Here is a 26330-nt window from a genome sequence, read left to right on the forward strand (position 1 = left end):
AAAAAGCTGAGGGGAACCCTGGGGAGCTGGGGAAGAACTGGGGTGATTTGGGGAGTCCTAGGAAGGACCAGGGATCCCTAAGGAGCCCTGGAGAGACATGGGGAGAACTGGGGAGTCCCGGGGAGACTTGAGAACTGAGGAGCTGAGACAAGACTGGGGAGTCCTGGGGAACGCAGGTGACCCCTGGGGAGCCCCAGGAGACTTGGGGAGCCCCAAGGACACCCAGGCAAGTCCTCGGGACCCTTGGGGAGCCCAGGGGAGGACTGGGGTGATTTGGGGAGCCCTGGGAAGGACTGGGGATACCTGAGGAGCCATGGAGAGACTTGGGGAGGACTGGGGAGCCCAAGGGAGACGAGGCAAGTCCTGGGGAGCCCTGGGGAGCTGATATGAGGCTGCGGAGGGATTGGGGAACCCTGGGGCGATGATGGGAGAACTGGGGAGTCTTGGGGTGATTTGGGGAGCCCTTGGGATCCCTGAGGATCCCTGGGGAGCTGAGACAAGGCTGGAGGCAGACTGGGGAGCCCTGGGGAACTGGGGCGAGCCCACAGTAAGCAGGGGGACCCCCAAACCAGGAAGGGATAGGGGGCTCAGCCCGGCTGTTGCATTCTGGCCGTCACCCCACCAGGTTGTATCCAAAGTGGAGCTTAACGCACTCGAGCGACGTCGGCGAGAAGGAATCGGATCCAACAGGATCCCAGCAGATCTCCTGGGGTCAGGCAGAGCCCTGCGAGTCCCGGGAGGCTTTTCCCAACGCATCCGCTCCTGGGCAAGGAGGGAGAAGAAAAGGGAGTTAATTAAGGAGGAAATTAATTAACCAGGCGATTGCAAACGGGGATCTTGGGCCTGACTAGCCCGGGCACCAGCTGTGCTAGCCCTCGCGGTTGCCATGCCAACCAGGATGCTAAAAACAGCTCAACCTGGGTGGGTTTTTTAAAACCAACAGCCCACGCCTTGGGTTTTTAAAACCACGGCTGTAAACGGATCCGTCAACCACCAAACTCTCCCCCAAAAACATTTAGGTCTTGGCAAAGGGTGGGTTCATGAAAAATGAGAAGGAGAATATCCTCCCCCCCAAAAAACATCCTACCGTTGGCATAGGGTTGGTGTTTGGGCTTGGCGGCCTCCAGCCCGGCCAGCAGCGTCATGAAGTCCACAACGGTGTCGATGTCGCCCTGGTCGGTGGCAGCGGCTTCTTTCAAGGTGCCGACGGCGCTGAGGCGGCCGAAGGAGGCGAGACGGGCGACGTTGGCGCGGAGGAAGAGGAGGAGGAGGTTGAGATCGTTGAGGGGGCAGCCGAGCATCTTGCGGCTGAGGATGTCGAAGGCCGGGAGCATCTCGTAGACGGCGAGGAGCCCCTTGTCCCAGCGGCAAAGCTGCAGCGCGTTGTATGCGACGACGGGGACCAGCACAACGTAGACGCCGCCGAGTGCAATGCTGAGGAGCTGGAAGATCGAGGAGAAAAGCAGCTTGCAGGGGATGAGTGGGGGGATTTGGGGCTCCCCGGTTGTCACCGAGCAGCTGAATTCGTGCTGGAAGGCGCCGGTGAGGTGGAGGAAGGAGAGGTAGAGGCAGGCGGCCACCAAAAGGAAGAGCAGGAGGACGTTGCGCAGGATGTAGATGAAAACCAAGGAGTGCGCGCGCTGCTTGCAGGTCAGGTAGCGCTCCAGCAGCGGGAACTCGAAATACCTCTCCCGCCGAGCCCTTGGGGACACAAAAGGGGTTCAGGGGGACGCGGCGGGGACGCGGCGCGGCGGCGGCGGCGCCCTCACCTCTCGTATTCCTCCCAGAAGCGCTCGGGCTCGGCGCTGGCCTGCTGGACCTTGCGCATGTGCTGCACCAGGCGCACGGAGCGGTTGTAGGACTTGTCCAGCTCGTCGGCGACGAAGAGCAGGTCGGAGCGGAGCGCGGGGGCGGCGGCGGAGCGCCAGAGCAGCGCCGGGAGGAACATCAGCCCCGCCAGCGCCAGCAGCGAGTAGGGGAACACCTGGAAACGAGCCACAATTGTGAACTTGAAAGTCACTTATTTGTCAAGGAGTCACTCTGGTTCACAAAATGACACCGACTAGGTGAATAAATCCACATTCTCAGTACTGGTAAATTGCTACGGCTGCGCTCAATTCAATAAATCAGCTAATTTATGTTCACTGAGGACTTTAGGATCCAGTGTGAAGTTCCATAGCTTGATGGTCATTAAATACATTTAACTGGGAAATTAAACCATGGCTTCATTAGATTTCTTTTTTAATTGATCGCCAATATCAATGTTGATGTTGCCTTAGAATTTTAAATTGCTATGACAAGCTCATACTTGAGTGGGTTTAGAGACATATTAACATAATCAACACATGCGTTATATTTCATAATATAATATCACTTATTTCATAAGTAGCCTCATGACAAAGATTTGTGAATTAAACCAAATTTTTCAAAATAATCTAATGTAATCCAAGCAACGCATCTAATGTAATCCAACTGTAATAATAGCAGCATGAGGCTTAGGTTTTGAAATTAGGTGTATAGACACATTCTATTAACACTAATGGCAGTTGCAAGGCTAAGGATCAAATTTTCAACTGAGTTAATCCTGATTTTAGTGATCTTAGATTACTAAATGATTTTTAAAGGCCTTCAGTCCCTAAGCTATTAGATACACCCAACCCAGCCCCAATTATGATCAGCACCACAAGTGGGCGCTGAGGAACCGTCGCCACCGCTGAATGGGGCTCCCGGCCGGGAACCCGAACCCCAGACCTTGAGTGCCCAGAGGGATTTGGTGCCGCCGCGGCCGTGGTGCAGGAGCGAGTCCCAACACGCCGCGTCCACGTAGCCCGACTGCTGCGCCGTCAAGTTGCTGGGGGAGAAGCAGCTGATCTGCGAGCCTGCGGGGAGAAAATACCCATTCTGAGGCATTTTGGGGCTTCCCGAATGCAAACGCTTTGAGGGGGGATTGGAGACGGGCCAGAAGTGAAGTCAAACCAAGCTCCTGCTCAGATGTCCTAACAACACATAGAATAGGGCAAGCGGTGTTTAAATCGCATAGAAAAAATGTCCCAAGAAGCTGCTAAGCTCGGGATTTCCGCCCCACAAGTCGATATTTAATACTTAATCTTTACTATGAAATAAATGGAGATAATCACCAAAGTTAATTCGATGAACACCGTCTCGTATCTCCAGGGTAAACCTTCACTTGAACGCTGATATGGAGAACTTAAATACAGATATTTGTACTTGAAATCACACATACACACCATAAAAACACACTGTAACAATCCAAGACAATCGGCGCCCATTGAGAAGCACAAGAAGTGGGTCAGCTAGTCAATGCTTTGTTAAATTATTTGGGTATTCACGTCACAAATACCATACTCGGAAAAAAGCTGCGTCTGAGATTCGCCCTCTTCTTTTTATCCACCTTTTCCTAGAGCTCCACGCTGATTTTTATTTATCGAATTCTCACCTACTAAATCACATCATTACACCTGATAGAAAGCGCTGAACAACTTCACTAATAGGAGCAGTTATTTCTAATATTCTTCAGCTGCCGGCGCCTCCCTCCCCTTGGAAACCACCGAAAAGCGCCGATAACCCATTAAGATCAATAAGTATCAGCGAGGAAATAAAAACTCTTCAAATATTATTTCCACGGGGCTGGAAAACATCCAAACGCCCGTGTGCGGACTCACCGGCGGAGAACTCGCGGGCGAACGCCAGCGAGACGAGGAGCAGCGGCAGCCCCACGGTGACGAACTTGAGCAGGCGGTCGCTGGGCAGCTCCAGGCGCAGCCGTTGGGCGCGGGACCCGCCGTTCTCCGGCAGAAGAGCATCCGATAACATGTACTCGGCGGCCGCGTGTGACAGCGACATGGTTGGGGCGAGGAAAACGAAGCTCCTGCTTCCCGGTGGCGTCTGAGACGTGAGCGGCTCGAAAAGAGGCTTTTATCTGTTAAATGGCAGTTTAAACGCGCGTCGAGCGCACCCGTAATTACAGGGGGAAGCCTTTTCGCCCCGAAATAGAAAAATATAAATAAATAGCAAGGCGGGAAGGCGGCGTTCCACCCTGGCCACGGCTCCTCGTGGTTTTACATCCCTCTCTCATCAGTGGGTTTATTTCTGGCGGCCTGGGGCTCCCACTGGGTATTTTTGCCCCGGGGAGGTGGGGGGACCCGTTCAAAAAGCTCCTGCCAGGTATCTGGAGGTACAAAGAGCCTTTTTGCAGCAGCCAAAGCGCTGGAGAAGTTCCTGCCGCTCAGCGCCGAGGTTTTGGGGACAGGCCAAGGGCCACCAAATGTGATTTTGAGGCAGAACATCAGCCACGGTTCAACAAGTTTGTGATTTTTCTGCTCAGGGTGAAGGGGAAGGAGCCGCCGAGGGAGCCCAGTAACGGGGTCTGGAAGTAACGGGGGGATATCGGGAGGGAAAAGTTCCTCCCGGCGGCGCAGTCGGTGCCCAAAGCAGCAGCGATCGAGTCCCGGGGCTGCTCGGAGCGAGGAATTTCTCATCGCAGCAATAAACCACCCACTGCCGCTGCCAAATTGCGCTTTCGATGGATTTTTGCATGGAAACGTCGCCAGGATAAGAGGGAGAGATTTAAACAGCGAGCGACAGCACCGGCGGAGCGAGAGACACGGAACCTTCCACCTCGGAGCCACCCAGGGCTTTTATTGCACGTTCCAAACACAAATTGGGCAAATCCCCCGCCCCGTTTGTCCCGGTGAGCGGCTCTTCTCACCGCCAAGAGACCGAAATCCTCGTTATTCGTCGGCGATGTCCAGCTGCAGCTTTTTTAGGGTCTTTTGGAAGAAGGGGGGCGGTTTGCAGAAGAGCTCGACGCGCTGGCGCAGGGGCAGCGAGAGCCGCAGGGCGTGGAGGTGCAGCGGGACGTGCCGGGCTTTGCTCTGCGCCAGCTTCAGCCGCTTCAGCGTGATTTCGGGAAGTTTCTGCGACAAGAACAAAATAATACCAATTTTACAGCGAGCTGGGGGTTGAAAACAGCGAGGGGGAGCCCCCCGGAGGGGATTTGCCTCACCTGGGGCGCCAGTTTGCTCCAGTGCGAGTATTTGTGATCCCCCAGGATGGGGCAGCCCAGCCCGTACGCCAAGTGGACGCGGATTTGGTGCTTCACCCCTGAGGAGGGAAAAACATGATGATGAGTTAAACCGCTAAGCAGCAAAACGTCACCTCTGGGTGGTTTATTCCCAGGGTTTCAGCCTAAAATTAGGATTTAAGTCACGTCTAAGGCCAGATTTCAGCGTGGAAAGGCTCACCCGTGATGGGCTGGAGCTCCAGCAGCGAGCAGGCGGAGGAGCTGCCCAGGACGCGGAACCGCGTCACGGCGCTCTCGGCGTGCCGCTTCTTGCGGATTTTCAGCACTTTTCCGTCCTCGGGAGCCAGGCGGTAGTTGGGGGCCACTGTCATCTGAAGGGGGACAAGACGGTGAAGCCGTGGGGTGAATAACGGGGGGATGAGAGGGGGAAACAGAGGTCTCGGGGCTCACCTTGTAGTGCGGCTGGTGGCTCTGCACCTGCTTCTCCATGATGGGGATCTCCACGACTCCCTCGGTGGGGTCTGGGACCCCCACGCTAATCGCCCTATGGAGGGAAACGAGGGGTCTGCAGGGGAATGGGGTCAATGGGGCAGAGCCTCAATCTAGTGGAGTCCTCAGGGGTTGGTACTGGGACCAGAACTATTCAATATACTCATTAACGACTTGGACGAGGGAACAGAGTGACTGTCAGCAAGTCTGCTGGTGACACCGAGCTGGGAGCAGTGGTGACACTGGAAGCTGTGCTGCCATCAGAGACCTGGACAGGCTGGAGAGCTGGGCGGGAAACATTTAATGAAATAGAACAAGGGAAAGTGTAGAGTCTTGCATCGAGGCCAAAAAAACCCAAAACTGGTTCCCTTGGTGCCGCCATTTTGAGCCCTGAGGTGATTCTGGTGCCGCCATTTTGAGGCAGCTCGGGGGTCACTCCCTTGTTCTCCTGCCCCAAACAAACTGGAACACAGAAGGTTCCAGTGAAAGAGGAGAAGAAGCTTCTTCTCAGTGAGTCCCTTCCAATCCCTGACATTCTGTGTGAGTTGAACCCTCAGCCCCTTTCCCCACCATCCAGCCCACAAAAAGAGTCTCGAGGGACCACAAACAACCCCCCACCGCTCCCACAACCCCCACGTTCCCCCTCTTCAAACCCATTTCTCCGCCCAAACCCACCAGTAAACCTTCTCCACCTGGCGGGTTTTGAAGAGCAGCCGGATTTGCTCGGCCGCCTCCTCGCTCCGCGCCAGCACCATCAGCCCCGTGGTCTCCTTGTCCAGCCGGTGGCAAAGGTGCAAGGGTTGAGCTTTCATGTTCTCCAGCATCTTGGACAATATGGGCAGCACGTCTGCAATGCTGTTCTTGACCCCGGGGCCACCTGCAGAACACACGTCATTAACAGTGCATTAATTAGCAATATTTTGGTGTATACTGCTGCTCCCCTTATCTACAGTCATGCTGAATAAAGCTAGAGCTAAATGGAAAGTTAAATGTATTCACGAGGTGTTAATATCTATATCTTAATATTTGCAGTCTCTCGGAGAAAGCAAAAGTAACTACAAATTACAAATGTTTCCTAGAGATTTCAGCAGAAATAAAATACGTTTTGTGCTTTCAAGATGGGAAGGCAACTGGTATTTTTCACTGATTTTACTTTTTCCACCTGTTACAAACCTCTGCTTCATCCGCTGTACTATAGAAGTTTAGAGAGTAATTAACATGAGATGAAAAATTTGTGTGTGAATGGCTTATTTCTTGCAGATTATTGTGCAAAATTAGTTTGGTAATATTCTGGAAAATCCTGATACAAACCATATATATAAAGAAAGCAGCTGTGCCTTTTATCTCAGTGCTAAAAAATTCAAGTTACTTTTGCTTGAGAACAGAAAGGGAATTTCCAATGGAAAATCTACCTGCCCTAAATTACCCCCAAAATGCAACGTGAAGGTGGCGACAAAAGGTGATAAACCCCCCAGGAGGGAAAACCTCAGGTCGGGGATGGAGGAGCCGCTGTCAGCACCGCGGAGCCGCCTGTTTCCCCTCACCGTGCACGGGGAGCCCGTAGGGTTTGTTGATCACCACGATCTCCTCGTCCTGGTACACGGTCCCTCGCCTGAGCGCCTTGGCCAGCACGTTGGGGTGAACGCGCTGCAGCCGCTCGCTCAGCGCCGCCAGCTCCCGCAGCCGCCGCCGCGCCGGGTCCGGGGGCGTCTGGGAGAGAAGGAAACGGTGATACAGGGAATTAACTAATTAAAGAACTAGCACTTAAAGAGCTAAAGAGCTAACAGAGTCTTAACCCACAGCACAACTGCCGAGGAGCCTTGCTCAGCTTTGTGTAAATTCTTGTACAAGAAACAGGAGTTTGCTGACGACTTCACAAGCCTTGCAAAGATAAAAACCCTTCGGTGGATCCTTGGGTGGATCAGATAACAGAAACTTGGGTGGATCAGACAACAGAAACTTGGGCACAGGACGGGAGATACACCAGTTTTAACCAACCCAGCAGTCTGAGTCCCAACCAGCTCATCACACTGGACCAAACGTGGCCATGTACAAAGACTCCGGTTCACAATCACTGCGCAGGCACAACCAGGACAAGCCAGAGGTGCAGACTATGGAAATGATCTCCTGGAACTCACTGCAATAAGAAACACCTTCCTGGGGACAGGTTATGAATATGTATAGGTGCTCCTAAAACTTTCATGAGTATGTAACACTTCACAGCATTTAACCAAGCTCACAGCTACTGGAAATTCACACACGTCTGAGGTGAAATTGTTCCCCGTGAGCCCAGCGCTGTGTCAATAAACACTCGTCTCTCCGGTCTCACAGGCCGTAAAGTCACTTCCGCGCCCCGAGAGGGTGAGCGGCCTCGGTGCTCTGGGGGTGCTGAGGCGCCTTGGAAAGTGCGTCACCCCGGGGACAACGTCCCCGAACCCCCCGCCCGTCCCACCATCCCACAGGTCTCGCAAATTCCACCCCAGATCCTCGCCCGGGAGGAAAAACCCGCGGGTGACACCGCGCGGTGCCCAAACCCGCCCGGGACGAGGGACCCGCTCCCGCTGCACGTGTGCGCCACGTGCGCGGCGCGCCGGGAAGGGGCGCGGGGCATGCCGGGAGTTGTAGTGCGCCCCCATCCCTCCCCAGGGCCCGGGCTCATCGCTCACCGCCCGCTTCTCCTCTTCGCTCTTCCGCGCCCGCAGCCGCTCCGCTAGATCCTCGGCCCGCAGCGGCTCCGCCCGCCCGGTGTGCGCAGCGCGGTGAAGGGCCGCGGCCGGCCGCCAGCAGCGCCGCAGGCTGCCGCTCGCCACCGCCATCTTCCCGCCTCTGCCCCTCTTTGTCCTTCTGACCAATGGCGGTGGAGCAGAGGCGGCGGTTCAGCCCACTCGCCCAATCGGAAGGGGTGGAGAGCTGAGCGACGCTCGGGCCGACCAATGGCTGTGGCGCAAAGGGCGGGTCTCAGGGGAGGCTCCCGCTCTCCGCCCCCTCTCGCCGCCGCCATCTTCCTTCTAGGCTTCCCTTTCAAAGCCAATGGAGGCAGCGCAGAGGCGGAGCTTCAGCCCACTCAGCCAATCGGAAAAGGACAAACAACCGAGTGACATCCACCTCAGCCAATGGCGGCGGCGCTCAGGGCGGGCCTCAGGGGAGGTCCCCGCCGCTATCCTACTTCCCCTCTTCCTCTTTTCCAGCCATTAGCGGAGGCGCGGAGGTGGTGCTTCAGCTCGCCCGTCCAATCGAAACGGGCGAACAGCTGAGCGACACGCAGACCGCCCAATGGAGACAACGCGACCGGCACCGTCGGGGAGATCACCGGTCCCCACCGCCATCTTCCTTCCTCCTGCCCTTCTTCCCCTTTTCTATCCAATAGCGGCGGCGTGGAGGCGCCACTTCACCCCGCTCGTCCAATACGAAGGTGGCGTCCAGCCGATTGACACTCACACCGCCCAATGGCGGCGGCGCCAAAGGGAGGGCCGCGCCCCCGGCCGGCTGTTTAAATCCCGGCGACGGTTGGAGGCCGGTAACGGTTGCGGCAGGAGGACAAGACCCTCTCAGGTACTGCGGGAGGGGGTTGTTAAAAATGTGCAAATCCTGCCGGGTACCGGGGGTTAAACCCGTGTAAATCCTGCCAGGTACTGGGGGGGAAAACATAAATCCTGTCAGGTACCGGGGGGGTAAAAACATAAATCCTGTCAGGTACCGGGGGGGTAAAAACATAAATCCTGTCAGGTACTGGGGGTAAAAGGGGGGGGTGGGCAGGTGTGCGTGTAAACCAGTACAACCCAGTATAACCCAGTATAACCCAGCACAGCCCAGCACAGCCCCACAGCTGAGGCGGCCCCAGCCCCTCCAGACCAGACCGCTTCACGTTTCTTGCATTTTATAAAAAACAGCGCTGAAAAAACGCGATTTTTCCAATAAAAAAAATAAAGCAAAGCCACCTACTCCTGCTGTGGCGCCGCATCCCCACTCACACAAACCCTCTTGGGCGGCTGCTCTGCGGCCCCGTCGGCCCCTGGGTTGTGGTGACCCCTCTTGTTGTCAGGGGCCTGCTCGTCCCTGTCCCCTCGTGTCCCCAGCCCGGGGGGGGGTTCGATCCGTCCCCTCCTCACAAAGTGCCGGATTCGCTCCTCCAGCCCCTCACACTTGGGCCGGGCCAGGAGCGGTTTGTAAACCCGGGATCTGACGCCTTCCACGAACCCGCTGAGCTGGGCGCGGAGCGGGGGGTTCGACTCCCCCCAAGGAGCCGTTTCACCGTCACTTTGCCCTGTAATTAAAAAAAACAAATAAACCACGCTTTAATTAGGCTAATCTCTGTAATTTTTGCTAAGTTGTGGGAAATGGGAGAGGTGCCTGAGGACTGGAGGAAAGCAAATGTCACTGCAGTCTGCAAAAAGGGCAGGAAGGAGGACCCGGGTAACTATAGGTCAGCGTCACCTCCATCCCTGGGAAACCGATGGAACGACTTCTCCTTGGTGCCATCTCAAGGCACATCAGGGATAAGAGGGTCACTAGGGGCAGTCAACATGGCTTCACCAAGGGGAAGTCATGCTTGACCAACCTCATTGGCTTTGATGAGGACATAACAAGATGGATGGATGATGGCAGAGCGGTGGACGTGATCCACCTTGACTTGAGTGAGGCATTGACACAGTCCCCACAGCATCCTCACAGCTGAACTGAGGGAGTGCGGCTGGATGAGTGGAGAGTGAGGGGACTGTGAACTGGCTGAAGGGAAGAAGCCAGAGAGTCGTGGTCAATGGGCAGAGTCAGGTGAGGCCTGTATCCAGTGCAGTGCCGCAGGGGCAGTGCTGGGGCCGCTGTTATTCAATATATTCATCAGTGATTTGGACGAGGGAACAGAGTGACTGTCAGCAAGTTTGCTGGTGACATCGAGCTGGGAGTGACACTGGAAGCTGTGCTGCCATCAGAGACCTGGACAGGCTGGAGAGCTGGGCAGGGAAACATTTAATGCAATAGAACAAGGGCAAGTGTAGAGTCTTGAAACTGGGCAGGAACAACCCCAGGTTCCAGTGTAAGTTGGGGACCTGTTGGAGAGCAGCGTAGGAGAAAGGGAGCTGGGGGTCCTGGGGACAGCAGGGTGACCATGAGCCAGCACTGGGCCCTTGTGGCCAGGAAGCCAATGGGACCTGGGGTGGGTTAGAAGGGGGTGGTCAGTAGGTCAGAGAGGTTCTCCTGCCCCTCTGCTCTGCCCTGGGGAGACCACACCTGGAATCTTGTGTCCAGCTGTGGCCCCTCAGTTCCAGCAGGACAGGGAACTGCTGCAGAGAGTCCAGCGCAGCCACCAAGATGCTGCAGGGAGTGGAGCATCTCCCGTGTGAGGAAAGGCTGAGGGAGCTGGGGCTCTGGAGCTGGACAAGAGGACACTGAGGGGGGACTCATTGCTGGGGATCAAGATGGAAAGGGGCAGTGTCAGGAGGATGGAGCCAGGCTCTGCTGGTGACAACCAGGGACAGGACAAGGGGCAATGGGTGCAAACTGGAACACAGGAGGTTCCAGTGAAAGAGGAGAAGCAACTTGTTGGGGTGAGGGTGGCAGAGCCTGGCCCAGGCTGCCCAGGGGGTTGTGGAGTCTCCTTCTGTGCAGACATTCCAACCCGCCTGGACACCTTCCTGTGTAACCTCATCTGGGTGTTCCTGCTCCATGGGGGGATTGCAATGGATGAGCTTTCCAGGTCCCTTCCAACCCCTCACATTCTGGGGTTCTGTGATTAATTATCCCCCCCCATCTGATTTTTAAGCTTTATTTCAAGGTTTTAGCACAAAAATGGCTCTTACGTGCAACAGGAGCGGCGTCCAAGCCATGTAACATGTCGTGTAAAATGTGGGTTTTGACGGCGTGGGCGGCCCAGAGCTGCTGGAGGTGGGAGACGGTGAATTCATGCACGTCCCAGTCGTAAATCCAGCGGAGATTCTCGAATTGGCAGTCGTGCAGGACGAGGGGAAACTCCACGGCCATGCTGAGGGGAAAGAGGGTTTGAGGTGTTGGGTGATGCTGCGTTTGGCAAAACCAACCCTGTGGTTTATGGTTTAGTGCTAGTGTGGAAAGAAATGGCATTAATGTAGAATGAATTAGTGGTAATATGGAAAGAAATGGTGCTAATATGGGAGTAATAAGGACAAAAATGTCATTAGTATTGACAGAAAAGCACTAATATGGAGAAAAATGGGACTAATGTGGACAAAATGGCATTAATATGGACAAGACCAGCACTAATATGGAAAAGAAGAGCGCTAATATGGGCAGAATTAGCATTAATATGGAGTAAATTGGCGCCAATATGGATGAAAAATGGCGCCAATATGGAAAGAAATGGCGCCAATATGGGAAGAAATGGCGCTAATATGGAAAAAATTAACATTAATATGAATAAAATTAGCATTAATATGGACAAAATATGGGAAAAATAGCACTAGATAGCAAAAAATAACATTAACATGGAACAAATGCTGCTAATATGGAAACGACGGCGCAAATGCAACTCCGTTTGTCGGCATTTTCCGCACCTGTACTGTGGTTTGCGGGGATTTTTCTCCACGTCCAGCAGCTCATCAATGATCTCGGGTCTCTCCATCCCTTGGCCGATGAGGAAGAGCACGGCGACCATGCAGCGCACCTGGTGATAGAGGAACGCCTGCCCCGTCACCTCGAAACACCACAGTCCGAATGGGTTTTCCGGCGACTTTTCTGCCGCGTCCGCCGGCGTCACCGCCGCGCCCAGAACCGTCCTCTGGAAGTTGGTGACGCCGTTGGCCACGTCCATCTTGCAGAAGTTGCGGAAATCGTGCGTCCCCACGTAGCGCTGGGCCGCGCGGTGCATCAGCGCCACGTCCAGCGGCCCGCGCGGGAAGAAATAGCGGTAGGTCCTCTGGAGGCAGCTGAAGCGGGCACTGAATTCGGGCCCCACGGGGGCCCAGGCCAGCACCCGAATATCAGGGGGGAGCACCCGGTTTAACATGTGGGGGTAGCGCAGCTCGCCCGCCGTCTCGTCGCCGCTCGGTTGCTTCAGGTTGGAGCGGAGATCGAGGGAAATCACCTGGGAAATGAGAAAATGGGATTTATTTTTGAAGGCCGGAGTGATGTGGGAATCGGTTGATTCATCCTCCTCCATTAGTGGGTTTATTCGTTATTTTTTGGGGAGTTAAATTGGCTCTGCTGAGGAAGGGACGGTTCTTTTTAGGGGGGAAGCTGCGGCTTAAAGGGCGTTTGGTTCTCTCAAAAGAGGCGTCTGGAAAAAAATATATGGAAAATATGGGAAGGAATGGCACTAATATAGAAAATATGGTGCTAATATGAACAGAATTGGTGTTAATGTGGGAAAATTAGGTGCTAATAGGGAAAGAAATGGTGGTAATGTGGACAAAAATGGAAAAGAAATGGTATTAATATGGGAAAGAGTGGCATTATTATGGGAAAAGTGGCATTAATATGGAATAAATTGGTGCTAATATGGAAAGAAATGGTGCTAATATGGACAAAAATGGCATTAATATGGGAAGAAATGGTGTGAATATGGAAACAAATGCATTAACATGGGCAATATTGCACTATATGGGTAAAATAGTGTTAATATGGAAAAAATAGCGTTAATATGGATATATATGTATAGTATTAAGATGGAAAAAAATAGCGTTAATATGGATATATATGTATAGTATTAAGATGGAAAAAAATAGCGTTAATATGGATATATGTATAGCAGTAATATGAGAAAAATAGCGTTAATATGGATATATATAGTGTCAGTATGGGGGGAAATAGCGTCAGTATGGAAATAATGCTCCTAACACAGTCAAGAATAGGATTAATATGGAAAATACAGCATTACTATGTAAGAAATAGGATTAATATGGGAAGAAATAGGATTGATATGGGAAAAAAATAGCACTAATGTGTCCAAACCCCATCACTACTGAGGATTCTGAGGGTGTAAAGCCCCAATCTCCGTGTCCGACCTGTCCGAAGGCGCTGACGCCCTTGTCCGTGCGTCCGCAGCGCTGGTAGCGCGCGCTCTGTCTGTCCGGCACCAGGCGCGTGGTTTGGAGCGCGTGGAACAGCTGCTCCTCCACTGTGTTGCGCGTGTTCTCCTGGCTGGAGAAGCCCTGGTACCCCCAGCCCAGGTAGGCGACTTTGAGCGCCACGTGGCGCCGGCCGTGGGCGCCGAAGTCGAACGGGCGTTTGGGGCCGTTTCGGGGCTTTTTGGTCGGGGTTTCGGGGCGTTGGGGCTTTTCTTGGAGTTGCTGCTGCAGCCGCGTCACCTCCCGCTCCAGCTCCTGCACCCGCTGGCTCAGCCGCTCAACAGCATCGGCCATCGCGCTGCCGCACGGGAAACACACCGTTAGTGCACTGCTAACACATCGGATCTGAAAAGTTGTATCATCATCAATTGATACTGCTGCGCCATCGTCATCAATTGATACTGCTGCGCCATCGTCATCAATTGATACTGCTGCGCCATCGTCATCAATTGATACTGCTGCGCCATCGTCATCAATTGATACTGCTGCGCCATCGTCATCAATTAATAGATGATGAAAACAGTATTAATTGATGACAGTGATATAACAGAATTGATACTGCTGCGCCATCGTCATCAATTAATAGATGATGAAAACAGTATTAATTGATGACAGTGATATAACAGAATTGATACTGCTGCGCCATCGTCATCAATTAATAGATGATGATAACCAGTAATATTATTACATTTAAACCAAAATTATATTATACTATATTATACTATATTATACTATATTAATTATTATTAAGAATAATGGATAATATTATTTCAAAATCAAAACTTTACAAATTATTTTTCAACTAAAATGATTGTTTAAAGTTTTCTTGTTACTATAATAAGAAATATTAATATAATAACATTCACTATTATGTTTAAACGTAAAAAAAATTAAATTACCATTATTTTAAAATAATTTTTAATTATAAATTTAAAAAATATATTTCTGAACCCCCACAATAATTATTTTTGACCCCCTCGCAATAATTAATTTTGACCCGTCCCAGTAATTCTTTATGTTTGGACCCCCACAATAACTCTCTGTTTTGCCCCCCAGCGCTGCCCCCAGGGGGTTCAGCTCGAGCAGCTTCACCTCACATCTTTTATTAATTATTATTAATTTTGTTGTGCTTTTTAATCCCTTCTCCCCCGCAGCCGTGCGATCGATCAGCCCCTTCCATGCCCGTCGTTAAACCCAACACCCCCAACCTTGATTTTTATCCACAATAAATTAACTCTGATTTCCTCTTTTTTGTACAGAATCCACCCAATTTGGGGGAAATGATGGCAAGTCTGGGAGCGGAGCGGCACAGCTGGGACGCCGAGGAGTGGGGACGTCCCTGCGCCACCGCCTCCCCCATTTTGGGGGATTTTCCCCCTTTTCCCGCCGAGCGCACGGGGAGGAAGATGAAGAGGAAGGTTCTTCGGCACGGCCCCGACGGCTCCGCGCAGGTTTGGGACGAATCGCACGACGAGTTTTGGAAAATCTTAGGAAATGAATCCAGCATTTCCGAGGGGGAGATGGAGACGAGCTCGGAGGAGTCGCCACATCGGTGGCACTTTGGGGACAGTCCCTGTGTCACCCCCGGGGATTTCAGCACCCGCGCATCCCCCGTTTCGCAGTGGGGACCCCCCAAATCCTTCATCCCCCCGCGCTTTGACTTGCCGGCTCCTCGCCGAGGAAAAACTGACCCCGTCGCCAAATATTTGGAATATAAACGTGAGTGGGAGAAATTCCCCATCCCGGGGGAGGATCCGCGCAACGGGCTGCGCTGGGGGGTCCGCGAGAGGATGATTTGGCACCCCCCGCCCCCTGAAAAACCGCGGCGGCCCCACGGCCCCAACGCTTACGCCGTCCCCACCGAAAAGAAACGCGCGGCTCTGCGCTGGGAGGTGCGGTGGGACCTGGCCCAGGGCCTCGTCCCCCGAAAATCCACCTCCTGACCCCCCAAAAACGGTGATTGATTAATGGAGACTTTTCCGGAATGTTCTTATTTTGCTAATTAATCATAATGAGCGTGGTGATTTGGGGGGGGGGGGGGGGGGTCATTGTCCATAACCTGTCACATGGGGGTTTTATTTCTAAGCAAAATCTTTTGTTAATAAAGCGTGTGGTTGGAATCATTATCGCTCTAGGGGTCAATTAATGGCCTAATTAATTAGAACCCCCAAAACCCCATGGCAGTGGGGGGGTTCTCTGTCTCCCATGGGCCCCTTCAAACCCTATGGGGGGGGGTCTTTGATCCCCCCAAAACGTTATGGGAGGGTCTCTGCCCTCTCCACCCAGGGATCCCCTAAAACCCATGGGGGGGGGGGTCTCTGCCCACTCAGGAACCCCCAAAACACTATCTATGGTCCCTGTCCCCCAAAATCTTATGGGGGACATCTCTGCCACCTATGGGGCCCCCAGTTCCTATGGGGGTGGCCCTGTTCCCCAAAGCCTCATGGGAGGTCTCTGCCCCCACAGAGACCCCTAAAACACTATGGGGGGGTCTCTGCCTGCCTGTCAACCCCAGGGACCTCCAAATCCCTATGGGGGTGACCCCTGTCCCCCAAAACTGTATGGGGGTTTTCTGTTCCCTCAGAGAACCCCCAAAACCCTCTAGGTGTTCTCTGCTCCCTCAGGGACCCCCCCAACACTTATTAGGGGGTCTCTGTCCCCACGGGCCTCCTCTAAAACCCTATGGGGGGGTTTTACTCTGCCAGTGACCACGAAAACCTTATGGGGGTGGCCGCTGTCCTCCCAAACCCTATGGGGAGAGGGAGTCTCTGCCTCCTCAAGGACCCCCCCAACACAGGGGGGTTTCTGGCCCCCATGGACAGCCCAAATCTCTGTGGGGGAGTCTTTTACCCCTAGGGATCCCCCAAAACTTTATGGGGGAGGGTGTGTCCCCTCAGGGACCCCCTAACACTTATTCGGGGGTCTATGCTCCCCCAGGGGTTCCCTAAAACCCTGGGGGGGGTCTCTGCCCCCTCAGGGATCCCTATGGGGGTCTCTTCCCCTCAGGGACCACCCCCCCACCCCCAAACGCTATGGGGTGTCTCTGCTCCCTCCAGGAACCCCCAAATCCCTATGGGGGTGGCTCCTGTCCCTCAAAACTCTATGGGGGGGGTTCTGCTTCCTCAGAGATTCCCCAAAACCCTCTAGGGGTTCTCCGCCCCTGCCAAGAGCCCCCCAGATCCAGATGGGGGGGTCTCTGCCCCCTCAGGGACCCCTCCAAACACTTATGGGGGGGGTCTCTGTTCCCACAGGGCGCCTCTAAAACCCTATGGGGGATCTCTACCCTGCCAGAGACCCCCAAAACCTTATGGGGATGGCCCCTGTCCCCCAAAACCCTAAGGGGGGGGTTTCTGCCTCCTCAGGGACCCCCAACACTTACAGGGGGGTCTCTGGCCCCCATGGACAGCCTGAATATCTATGGGGGGTCTTTTCCCCCTAGGGACCCCCCAAAACCTTATAGTGGGGGTGTCTGCCCAAGCAGGGGTCCCCTAAAACCCTATCAGGGGGTTCTCTGCTCCCATCAGGGGCCCCCAAATCCCTACGGGGGTGGCTCCTGTCCCCTAAAACTGTAGGGGAGGGTCTGTTCCCTCAGAGTCCCTCCAAAACCCTTTGGGGGTTCTCTGCCCCCCCCAAGAGACCCCAAATCCCTATGGAGGGTCTCTGTCCCCACAGCTCCCCTCCAAAACCCTAGGGGGGGGGTGTCTGTGCCCCCTCAAGGATCCCTAAAGTCCTATGGGGGTCTTTTCCCCTCAGGGGGCAACCCCAAATCCTATTAGGGCGTCTCTGTCCCCCCATGGACACCCTAAATTCCTATGGGGGGGGTCTCTGCCCCCTCAGGGACCCCCAAATCCCTATGGGCTGTCCCGTGTCCCCGGCCATACCTGCCGCGCCGCAGCCGCTCCCGCCGACCCGGAAGTCCCCGCCCCTTCCGGTGCCTCCACCGGTCCTCCCGCCCGTTAGGGGGCGTCACCGCCCCCACCCAACCAGCCAATCCCGTGCCCGCTCCGCCGCGCCGCGGTCCGCCCGCCCGGCAGGCGGCGCCACCGCGTGACAGCGGGGGAGCGGCCGCCATGGCGGAGGCGGGGGACAGCGGCGGCTGGGCCGAGCGGGTGGGCACCGGCACCCCCCGCGTTACCCCGGGGCTCCCCCCTCCCTCCCCGGTAACGGCCGCTTCTCCCCCGCAGCTCCGCCGGGACCCCTTCGTGCACCGCCGGGGTAAGGGGAGGCCCCGCGCCCCGGGCCGGCCTGCGCCTCACGGGCCGCTCTGTCACCCGCTCTGTCACCCGCTCTGTGACCCGCAGGAGGATCTGCAGGAGACCGCGGTGACCAGAGGGACGAGGAGGAGGAGGAGGAGGAGGAGAGAGGTGCGGCCGGGGGCGGTTTCGGGGCCCTGGGAGCGTCCTGGGGGCTTTGGGGAGAGTCCTGGGGGGATCTGGAGGGGTCTTGGGGGGCCCTGGGGGCTTATGAGGGTCTCGAGGGGGATCTGGGGTGTCTTGAAGGGTCCTGGGGGGCTCTTGAGAGGATCCTGGGGGGTGTCCTGGGGGTTTCTGAGGGTTTTGGGGGATCCTGGGGGTGTCTTCGGGAGGGTCCTGGGGGGATCTTGGGGGCACCCTGAGGGTTTCTGGGGTATCCTGGGGGGGGATCCTGAGGGGTCTTGGGGCGTTTCTACAGGGGCCTTGGGGGGTTCTGGGGGTTTCTGAGGGTCCTGAGTGGGTTCTGAGGTGTCCTGGGGGGATCCTGAAGGCTCCGGGAAGGATTTTGAGGGAATCCTGGGGTTCTCTAGAGGATCCTTGAGCGTTTCTGAGGCGTTTTAGGGGTCCTGGGGGGATCCTGAGGGGTCCTGTGGATCTTTGGGGATGCTGGGGGGGTATCTGGGGGCACAGGCGGGCTCTACACCCACTAATTATCGTCGCTCACTAATTACTTACAGCTTTCCGTGGCTTCCCCAAGAGCGGAGACGTCTGGATACCCCGTATTTGCAGGAAAGGGGCAAAACTCATCACAAAGTCCCTTTTTAAACAGTTTTTCTTCTTTTTTCAGTGGATTCGGCGGAAACGTCGCTGCTGAACAAGCTGATCCGCACGTCGCTGGTGGAGTCGAGTCACCACGTGGAGATCCTGCAGCAGGACCCCAAATCCCCCCTGTTTTCCGTCAAAACCTTCGAGGAGCTGCCCCTGTGAGCCTTAAAAAAGCCCCAAACCCACCGTTTTGCCTCAAAACGCCACGTTTTGACGCTCTTCTTTTTAATTTTTACAGGAAAAAGGAGCTTTTGAAGGGCATTTACATGATGGGCTTCAACCGCCCGTCGAAGATCCAGGAGACAGCGCTGCCCATCATGCTGGCGTATCCGTGAGTGCCCGGCGCGCGGGTTCGCCCCCAAAATCGGGGCTTTCGTCCCCAAAACGCTCCTGCTTTCTTTGCTTTTCAGGCCCCAAAATTTGATTGCGCAGAGCCAGTCAGGGACAGGGAAAACAGCGGCTTTTGTCTTGGCGATGCTGAGCAGGGTTAATGCCGCCGAGAAATCCCCGCAGGTAACGTAGGAAAGGGAGAGTTGATGCAGGAAAACGGGGTTTTCTTACCCAAAAATACTCCAGACGCCGCGCTGGGTTTTGGCCCCGTCTCTGGTTTTAAATCCACCGAAGAAACAGGTAGGACAAAAACCGTGGCGCCGGCTTAAGGGACGCGCTTTGAGTCGCTGCTTTAAGCCGAGCTTTAGCTTTCCTAAACTTCAGTTTTGCAGCGGCTTAAACCCCCTCATCACCTTGTGATTTAAATCCCTCGTCTCGATTTAAAGGCTGGTTTTAAATAGCTTAAACCCAGTTTTAAAGAAATAGAGCAACGGCGGCTTTTTTCTGCTTAAATCCCGCGTGCGACGCCGCAGCTCCCCCCGCATTTCTTTAATGATTTTCCTGCGCTTTTCTCGCCATCCCTTCAATATATTTCATCACCTCGCACCCCGGCAACACCCCCGGGGTTTTAACTCTCTGATTTTCGCCTCACGGTTCCTTTTCTCTCCCTAAGTGCCTCTGTTTGGCTCCCACCTACGAGCTGGCGCTGCAGATCGGGCGGGTGATCGAGACCATCGGGCGGTTCTGCGCCGACGTGCGGGTCACCTACGCCGTGCGGGGAAACCGCGGTGAGTCCTTTCAGTTCCCTTTTCGCTCTTTCTCGGGTGAGTTTCCACCCCCCAGGAGCATCACCCTGCTCATGGTTATAATTTAAACCCTTGACGGGTGGAAGTTGGGTTGGAAAAGGCGTAAGATGCGGTTTTCTGGCATGGCAGTGGTGCCGGGCACCACGCCGGCCGAGCAGATTGTGATCGGGACGCCGGGGACGATGCTCGACTGGTGCTTCAAGAAGAAGTTGGTGGACGTGAAGAAGATCAAGCTGTTTGTGCTGGACGAGGCCGACATCATGATTGACACACAGGGGCTCTCCTCCCAGAGCATCCGCATCCAGAGGTGAAGATTTGTTCTGTTTGTTGGGGTTTTAATCACTTTTTAAGGGAGTTTTGGGGCTGGGGACGTGGCTTTTCGCAAAACAGCGGCCGCAAGACACAAAGAGACACTTCGTTCTCCTTTGAGACGTTGGGTTGGGTTCAATTTCCATCAAAAGTGACACAAAATCCGCTTAAATTAAATTATCAGGGGCTCTTCTACCAGATCATCCACATCCAGAGGTTTTCTTTTTCCATTTTTTTAGCCCTTTTTGAGGGAATTTTGGGGCCAGGGACGTGGATTTTCGCAAAACAGCGGCCGCAAGATGCAGAAAGACGCTTCGTTTTCCTTCGAGCCGTTGCGTTGGGTTCTTTTTCCGTCAAAAGTGACGCAAAATCCACTTAAATTAAATTATTAGGGGTTCTCCTACCAGAGCATCCACATCCAAAGGTGAAGATTTGTTCCCTTTTTTGAAGTTTTTATCCCTTTTTGAGGGAATTTTGAAGCCGGGGATGCAGCTTTTCACAAAGTGGTGGCAGCAAGACACAGGGAGAAGCTTCTGTTTCCTTCAAGCTGTTGAGTTTGGTTCTTTTCCCATCAAAAGCGACACAAAATCAACTCAAATTACATTATTGGGGCCTCTTCTACCAGAGCACCCCCATCCGGAGGTTTTCTTTTTCATTAATTGCTTTTTAAGGAAATTTTGGAGCTGGGGACGTGGCTTTTCACGAAACAGCGGCCACAAGATGCAGAAAGACGCTTTGTTTTCCTTCGAGCTGTTGGGTCAGGTTCAATTTCCATCAAAAGTGACGCAAAATCCGCTTAAATTAAATGATTAGGGGTTCTCCTAGCAGAGCATCCGCATCCAGAGGTTCCTTTTTTCCATTTATTGCTTTTTAAGGGAAATTTTGGGGCCGGGGACGTGGCATTTCGCAAAACAGCGGCCACGAGGTGCAGAGAGATGCTTCGCTTTCCTTCGCGCCGTTGGGTTGGGTTCTTCTCCATCAAAAGCACCACAAGATCAGCTTAAATGAAATGACTTTTGCTTTCAAATGGGTCCAAATTGCCTTTTCCCGGCGCAGGGCGCTACCCAAGGGCTGCCAGATGCTGCTCTTCTCGGCCACGTTCAAGGAGAGCGTCCGCGCCTTCGCCGTGCAGATCGTGGCCAACCCCATCGTCATCAAGCTGCGCGAGGAGGAGCTGACGCTCAGCAACATCCGCCAGTATTTCTTCGTGTGCCGCGGGCGCGAGGAGAAGTACCAGGCGCTCTGCAACATCTACGGCAGCGTCACCATCGGCCAGGCCATGATTTTTTGCCCGGTAAAGCAGTAAAATCGGGGATATTTTACACTTTGCGATGAGCGAAATTGGGAGTTTTGCGGCGTTTTTGATGTATTTTGCGGTGCCGCCGGCTCTGGGGTGGGAAAGTTGGGTTGGGAGCGATGGGGATGACGGCGGCGTCGTGTTTTTGGCAGACGCGGCGCAGCGCGGACTGGCTGGCGCTGGAGATGAGCCAGGACGGGCACCGCGTCGCCGTCCTGACGGCCGAGCTGACCGTGGCCCAACGCGCCGATGTCATCCAGCGCTTCCGCGACGGCAAGGAGAAGGTGCTCATCGCCACCAACGTCTGCGCCAGAGGTAGCGCCGCAAACCCAGACACGTCTTTGGCCAAACTCAATGCGTCTTCTGCTGAACCCAACATGTTTAAACCCAATGACACGTTTATCGCAAAACCCAACACGTTTTTGGCCAAACTCAACATGTCTTGTGCTGAGCCCAACACGTTTTCCACAAAACCCAACACGTTTTAACCCAACTACGCTGTTTTGGCCAAACCAAACACGTTTATCGCAAAACTGAATGCATTTTTCCACAAAACCCAAAATGTTTTTAGCCAAACCCAACGTGTTTTCAGCCAAACCCAATGTGTCCTTTGCTGAACCCAACACGTTTATTGCAAAACCCAACGTGTTTTTACACAGAACCCAATGCATTTTTGGCCAGACTCAACACGTCTTTGGCCAAACCCAACACGACTTCTGCTGAATCCAACACGTTTTCCACAAAACCCAACATGTTTAAACCCAACGACGCGTTTTTCCACAAAACCCAACACGTTTTCCACAAAACCCAAAATATTTAAACTCAACAACGCATTTTTGGCCAAATCCAATGTGTTTATCGCAAAATCCAACACGTATTTGCACAAAACTTGATGCGTTTTCAGCCAAACCCAGTGTGTTTTTCCACAAAACCCAACAAGTCTGGTGCTGAACCCAACATGTTCTTCACAAAACCCAACACGTTTAAACCCAACAACGCGTTTTTGGCCAAACCAAACACATTTATCACAAAACCCGACGTGTTTTTGGCCAAACCAAACATGTTTATCGCAAAAACTGACACATTTTTGGCCAAACCCAATGTGTTTTCCACGAAACCAAACATGTTTTTCACCGAACGCAACGCTGTTTTGGTCAAACCCAACACTGCGTTTTTGCCCAAATCCAACGACACGTCTTCCCCAAAACCCAACAACGTGTTTTTGGCCAAGCCTGATGCATTTATTGCAAAACCCAAGGCATTTATCCACAAAACCCAATGCATTTTTGGCCAAACCCAACACGTTTTCCACAAAACCCAACACATTTAAACTCAGCGATGCGTTTTTGGCCAAACCCAACGCGTTTATCACAAAACCCAACGCATTTTTCCACAAAACTCAACACGTTTTCTGCCAAGCCCAACGTGTTTTCCACAAAACCCAACGCGTTTAAACCCAACAATGTGTATTTCCACAAAACCCAACACGTTTAAAGCCAACAGTGCATTTTTGGCCAAACCCAATGCGTTTTTCCACAAAACCCAACACATTTTCGGCCAGACTCAACACGTATTTGGCCAAACGCTATGTGTTTGTCGCAAAGCCCGACACGTTTTCTGCCAAACCCAACATGTCCTGTGCTGAACCCAACATGTCTTCCCTAAAACCCAACATGTTTAAACTCAACTATGCGTTTTTGGCCAAACCCAACACGTTCATGGCAAAACCCGACGTGTTTTACCACAAAACCCAACACATTTTTGGCCAAACCCAACACGTTTTTCCACAAAACCCAACACATTTTTGGCCAAACTCGTGTCTTGTGCTGAATCCAACACGTTTATCACAAAACCCAATGTGTTTAAACCCAACAATGTGGTTTTGGCCAAACCCAATGCGTTTATGGCAAAACCTGTCACGTTTTGGCCAAACTCAACGTGTTTTCGGCCAAACCCAACGCGTCTTGTGCTGAACCCAACACGTTTTCCACAAAACCCAACACGTTTAAACCCAATGACGCGTTTTTGGCCAAACCCAACATGTTTATCCCAAAACCCAATGTGTTTTTGGCCAAACTCAATGCATTTTCCATGAAACCAAATGTGTTTTCCACCAAACACAATGCAGTTTTGGTCAAACCCAACACTGCATTTTTGGCCAAATCCAACGATGTGTCATCCCCAAAACCCAACAACGTGTTTTTGGCCAAGCCTGATGCATTTATTGCAAAACCCAAGGCATTTATCCACAAAACCCTATGCATTTTTGGCCAAACCCAACACGTTTTCCACAAAACCCAACACATTTAAACTCAGCGATGCGTTTTTGGCCAAACCCAACGTGTTTATCACAAAAACCAACACGTTTTTCCACAAAACTCAACACGTTTTCTACCAAACCCAACGTGTTTTCCACAAAACCCAACGCATTTAAACTCAACAAGGTGTATTTCCACAAAAACCAGTGCGTTTTCAACCAAACTCAACACATTTTCAGCCAAATCCAACGTGTTTTATGCTGAACCCAACACGTTTTCTACAAAACCCCACGATGTGTTTTTGGCCAAACTCAACAGGATCTTGTGCTGAACCGAACACATTTTCCACAAAACCCAACACGTTTAAACCCAACAATGTATTTATTGCAAAACCCAACGTGTTTTTCCACAAAACCCAACGCGTTTTTTGGCCAAACCCAACACGGTTTTCCACATTTATCACAAAACCCAACACATTTTGCACCAAACCCAACGTGTTTTCCACCAAACAGATCCTCCCCAACCCTTTTTTTTGCCTTTTTTCGCTCTTTTCCTCCCCAGGCATCGACGTGCAGCAGGTGACCGTGGTTGTGAACTTCAGCCTCCCCACGGATCAGAAGAACCAGCCGGATTTTGAGACCTATCTGCACCGCATCGGGCGCACAGGCCGGTTCGGGAAACGCGGCATCGCCTTCAGCATGGTGGAGAGCGGCGACGTGGGGCTGGTGCTGCTCATCGAGAAGCATTTCCGTGAGTTTCCGCCCAAATCCAACGTCTTTCCACCTTCCAGCCCATTTTTTGGGGTATTTTTTAGTCCAGACAGCTGAATTTTCACTGAAACAACCCTCGAGGTTGCACGTCGATTGGGGTTTTTTCTGCGTTTTCCCCGTTGCTCAGTGGCTGAAATTGCGCAGGTTTTTCCCCATGATCAAATAGTGGATTTTCACGGTATTTTCACAAGATTTTGCCCACACCAGCAGCTTTTTGAATTATTAGGATGCAGAAAACCACGTTGCATCCTCAGCTTTACCCACGGAGCCGCCAAACTCACAGAATCCCAGAATGTCAGGGGTTGGAAGGGCCCTGGAAAGCTCACCCAGTGCAATCCCCCCATGGAGCAGGAACACCCAGATGAGGTTACACAGGAAGGTGTCCAGGCGGGTTGGAATGTCTGCACAGAAGGAGACTCCACAACCCCCTGGGCAGCCTGGGCCAGGCTCTGCCACCCTCACCCCAACAAGTTGCTTCTCCTCTTTCACTGGAACCTCCTGTGTTCCCGTTTGCACCCATTGCCCCTTGTCCTGTCGCTGGTTGTCACCAGCAGAGCCTGGCTCCATCCTCCTGACACTGCCCCTTTCCATCTTGATCCCCAGCAATGAGTCCCCCCTCAGTGTCCTCTTGTCCAGCTCCAGAGCCCCAGCTCCCTCAGCCTTTCCTCACACGGGAGATGCTCCACTCCCTGCAGCATCTTGGTGGCTGCGCTGGACTCTCTGCAGCAGTTCCCTGTCCTGCTGGAACTGAGGGGCCACAACTGGACACAAGATTCCAGGTGTGGTCTCCCCAGGGCAGAGCAGAGGGGCAGGAGAACCTCTCTGACCTACCGACCACCCCCTTCTAACCCACCCCAGGTCCCATTGGCTTCCTGGCCACAAGGGCCCAGTGCTGGCTCATGGTCACCCTGCTGTCCCCAGGACCCCCAGCTCCCTTTCCCCTACGCTGCTCTCTAATAGGTCATTCCCCAGCTCACACTGAACCTGGGGTTGTTCCTGCCCAGATGCACGATTCTACTCCTTGAAATTTAAATTTAATTTTATTGTCCTTTAAATTAAAACGCAGGATGAAAATCCGAGTGATGAACCCCCCGAAAACCTGAATTTTGCTTTTTAATGCCTGTTTGCTTTGGTTTTCTCCCCATTTGTGCCAAAAAAATGTCAATTTTTGTCTTTTTTAGAGACCAAGATCAAGCAGCTGGACCCGGAGAACATGGATGAGCTGGAGAAGCTCGAAAATTGAGTTTGTGATGGGGATTTGCTGCTTAGAAATCCCAGTTTTGGTTCAAAACAGAAAGAGAAAACCTCCCGGTTTTGTGCTTTTAACTTCCAGGTGTTTGGGTTTGTTGTGATGTGGGGGTGAAACCCTCAGGTGTAATTAAAGAATTGATAATTATCAGTGATTATCATCCTTGGGTTTGTTTTGGGGTTTATTTCGGCGGGTTTTGTAGCATTGAAGGATCCCCCGAGGGGCTGAATGTGCTCAGGGAATAGAAACTTACCCCCCAAAATAGAAAACGTGCCCCAAAGAAACCAAATAGCAGCTCTAGGTGATCAGTTTTAACCCATTTTGGCCATTTTAAGCCCCAAAAAACCTCCTTGATGTTCAACGTTAACAGTGTGGGTTTTCTTAATGAGGAATTAATTGTAATTAAGGAATCGGTTGCAGGGAGGAGAGGGAATTTTTGCTTTGGCTGAGGGATTTGAGCCGTTACCCCCATGAATATTTGATGCGGGGGATGAAATATCAAACCCTGGTGGCTTCCCCCGGTGCCCAAACATCCTGTTTTCAATCAGCAGCAGCGAATTTTCCCCTTTTTCACCCCAAAAATAAGCGGGGGGATACATTTCAGGAATCAATCCTCCCCCGGGAGCGAGAAGAGGGGACATTGTCACTTCTATGATGAGCGGGCACGTCCTTAGCCCTCAGATTTAACTGGGTGTTGGGTTCCCCCTCCCCGCGACGGGTTTAT

The 26330-nt window shown here is 53.0% G+C and overlaps 5 protein-coding genes across 5 annotated transcripts; 2 read left to right on the forward strand and 3 right to left on the reverse strand.

Annotated features, from left to right (window-relative positions):
* Positions 1 to 724: 724 nt before the first annotated feature.
* On the reverse strand, positions 725 to 4751 carry PANX3 (pannexin 3; the record flags this gene model as incomplete). Its single annotated transcript, XM_080357978.1, has 6 exons — positions 4730 to 4751; positions 3684 to 3940; positions 2752 to 2879; positions 1770 to 1984; positions 1088 to 1701; positions 725 to 762 (listed from the first exon to the last, which is right to left on the reverse strand). Coding segments are annotated over exons 2-6 (1176 nt in total), but the record flags the coding sequence as incomplete, so codon positions are not given.
* RPUSD4 (RNA pseudouridine synthase D4) lies at positions 4752 to 6357 on the reverse strand (the record flags this gene model as incomplete). The annotated part of the gene is made up of 5 exons (XM_080357979.1): positions 4752 to 4937; positions 5027 to 5124; positions 5265 to 5415; positions 5495 to 5588; positions 6209 to 6357. The coding sequence occupies 5 exons, from the start codon at positions 6355 to 6357 to the stop codon at positions 4752 to 4754; spliced, it is 678 nt and encodes a 225-aa protein (XP_080214105.1).
* Positions 6358 to 7105: 748 nt separating this feature from the next.
* PUS3 (pseudouridine synthase 3) lies at positions 7106 to 13868 on the reverse strand. Its single transcript, XM_080357944.1, has 5 exons — positions 13507 to 13868; positions 12058 to 12587; positions 11329 to 11510; positions 9476 to 9797; positions 7106 to 7243 (listed from the first exon to the last, which is right to left on the reverse strand). The coding sequence occupies exons 1-5, from the start codon at positions 13861 to 13863 to the stop codon at positions 7195 to 7197; spliced, it is 1440 nt and encodes a 479-aa protein (XP_080214070.1). The 5' UTR covers positions 13864 to 13868; the 3' UTR covers positions 7106 to 7194.
* Positions 8807 to 15692, forward strand: HYLS1 (HYLS1 centriolar and ciliogenesis associated; the record flags this gene model as incomplete). The annotated part of the gene is made up of 2 exons (XM_080357980.1): positions 8807 to 9085; positions 14829 to 15692. The coding sequence occupies 2 exons, from the start codon at positions 8807 to 8809 to the stop codon at positions 15510 to 15512; spliced, it is 963 nt and encodes a 320-aa protein (XP_080214106.1). The 3' UTR covers positions 15513 to 15692.
* A 2922-nt stretch (positions 15693 to 18614) lies between these two features.
* Positions 18615 to 25670, forward strand: DDX25 (DEAD-box helicase 25). Its single transcript, XM_080358011.1, has 9 exons — positions 18615 to 18745; positions 18826 to 18918; positions 18998 to 19100; positions 19591 to 19705; positions 19853 to 20030; positions 21089 to 21326; positions 21482 to 21644; positions 24149 to 24337; positions 25539 to 25670. Exons 2-9 carry the CDS (start codon positions 18854 to 18856, stop codon positions 25598 to 25600), a joined length of 1113 nt encoding a protein of 370 aa, XP_080214137.1. The 5' UTR covers positions 18615 to 18745; positions 18826 to 18853; the 3' UTR covers positions 25601 to 25670.
* Positions 25671 to 26330: the final 660 nt, after the last annotated feature.

This window comes from Nesoenas mayeri (genome assembly GCF_963082525.1).
Source record: "Nesoenas mayeri genome assembly, chromosome: 22".
Classification (NCBI taxonomy): Eukaryota; Metazoa; Chordata; class Aves; order Columbiformes; family Columbidae; genus Nesoenas; species Nesoenas mayeri.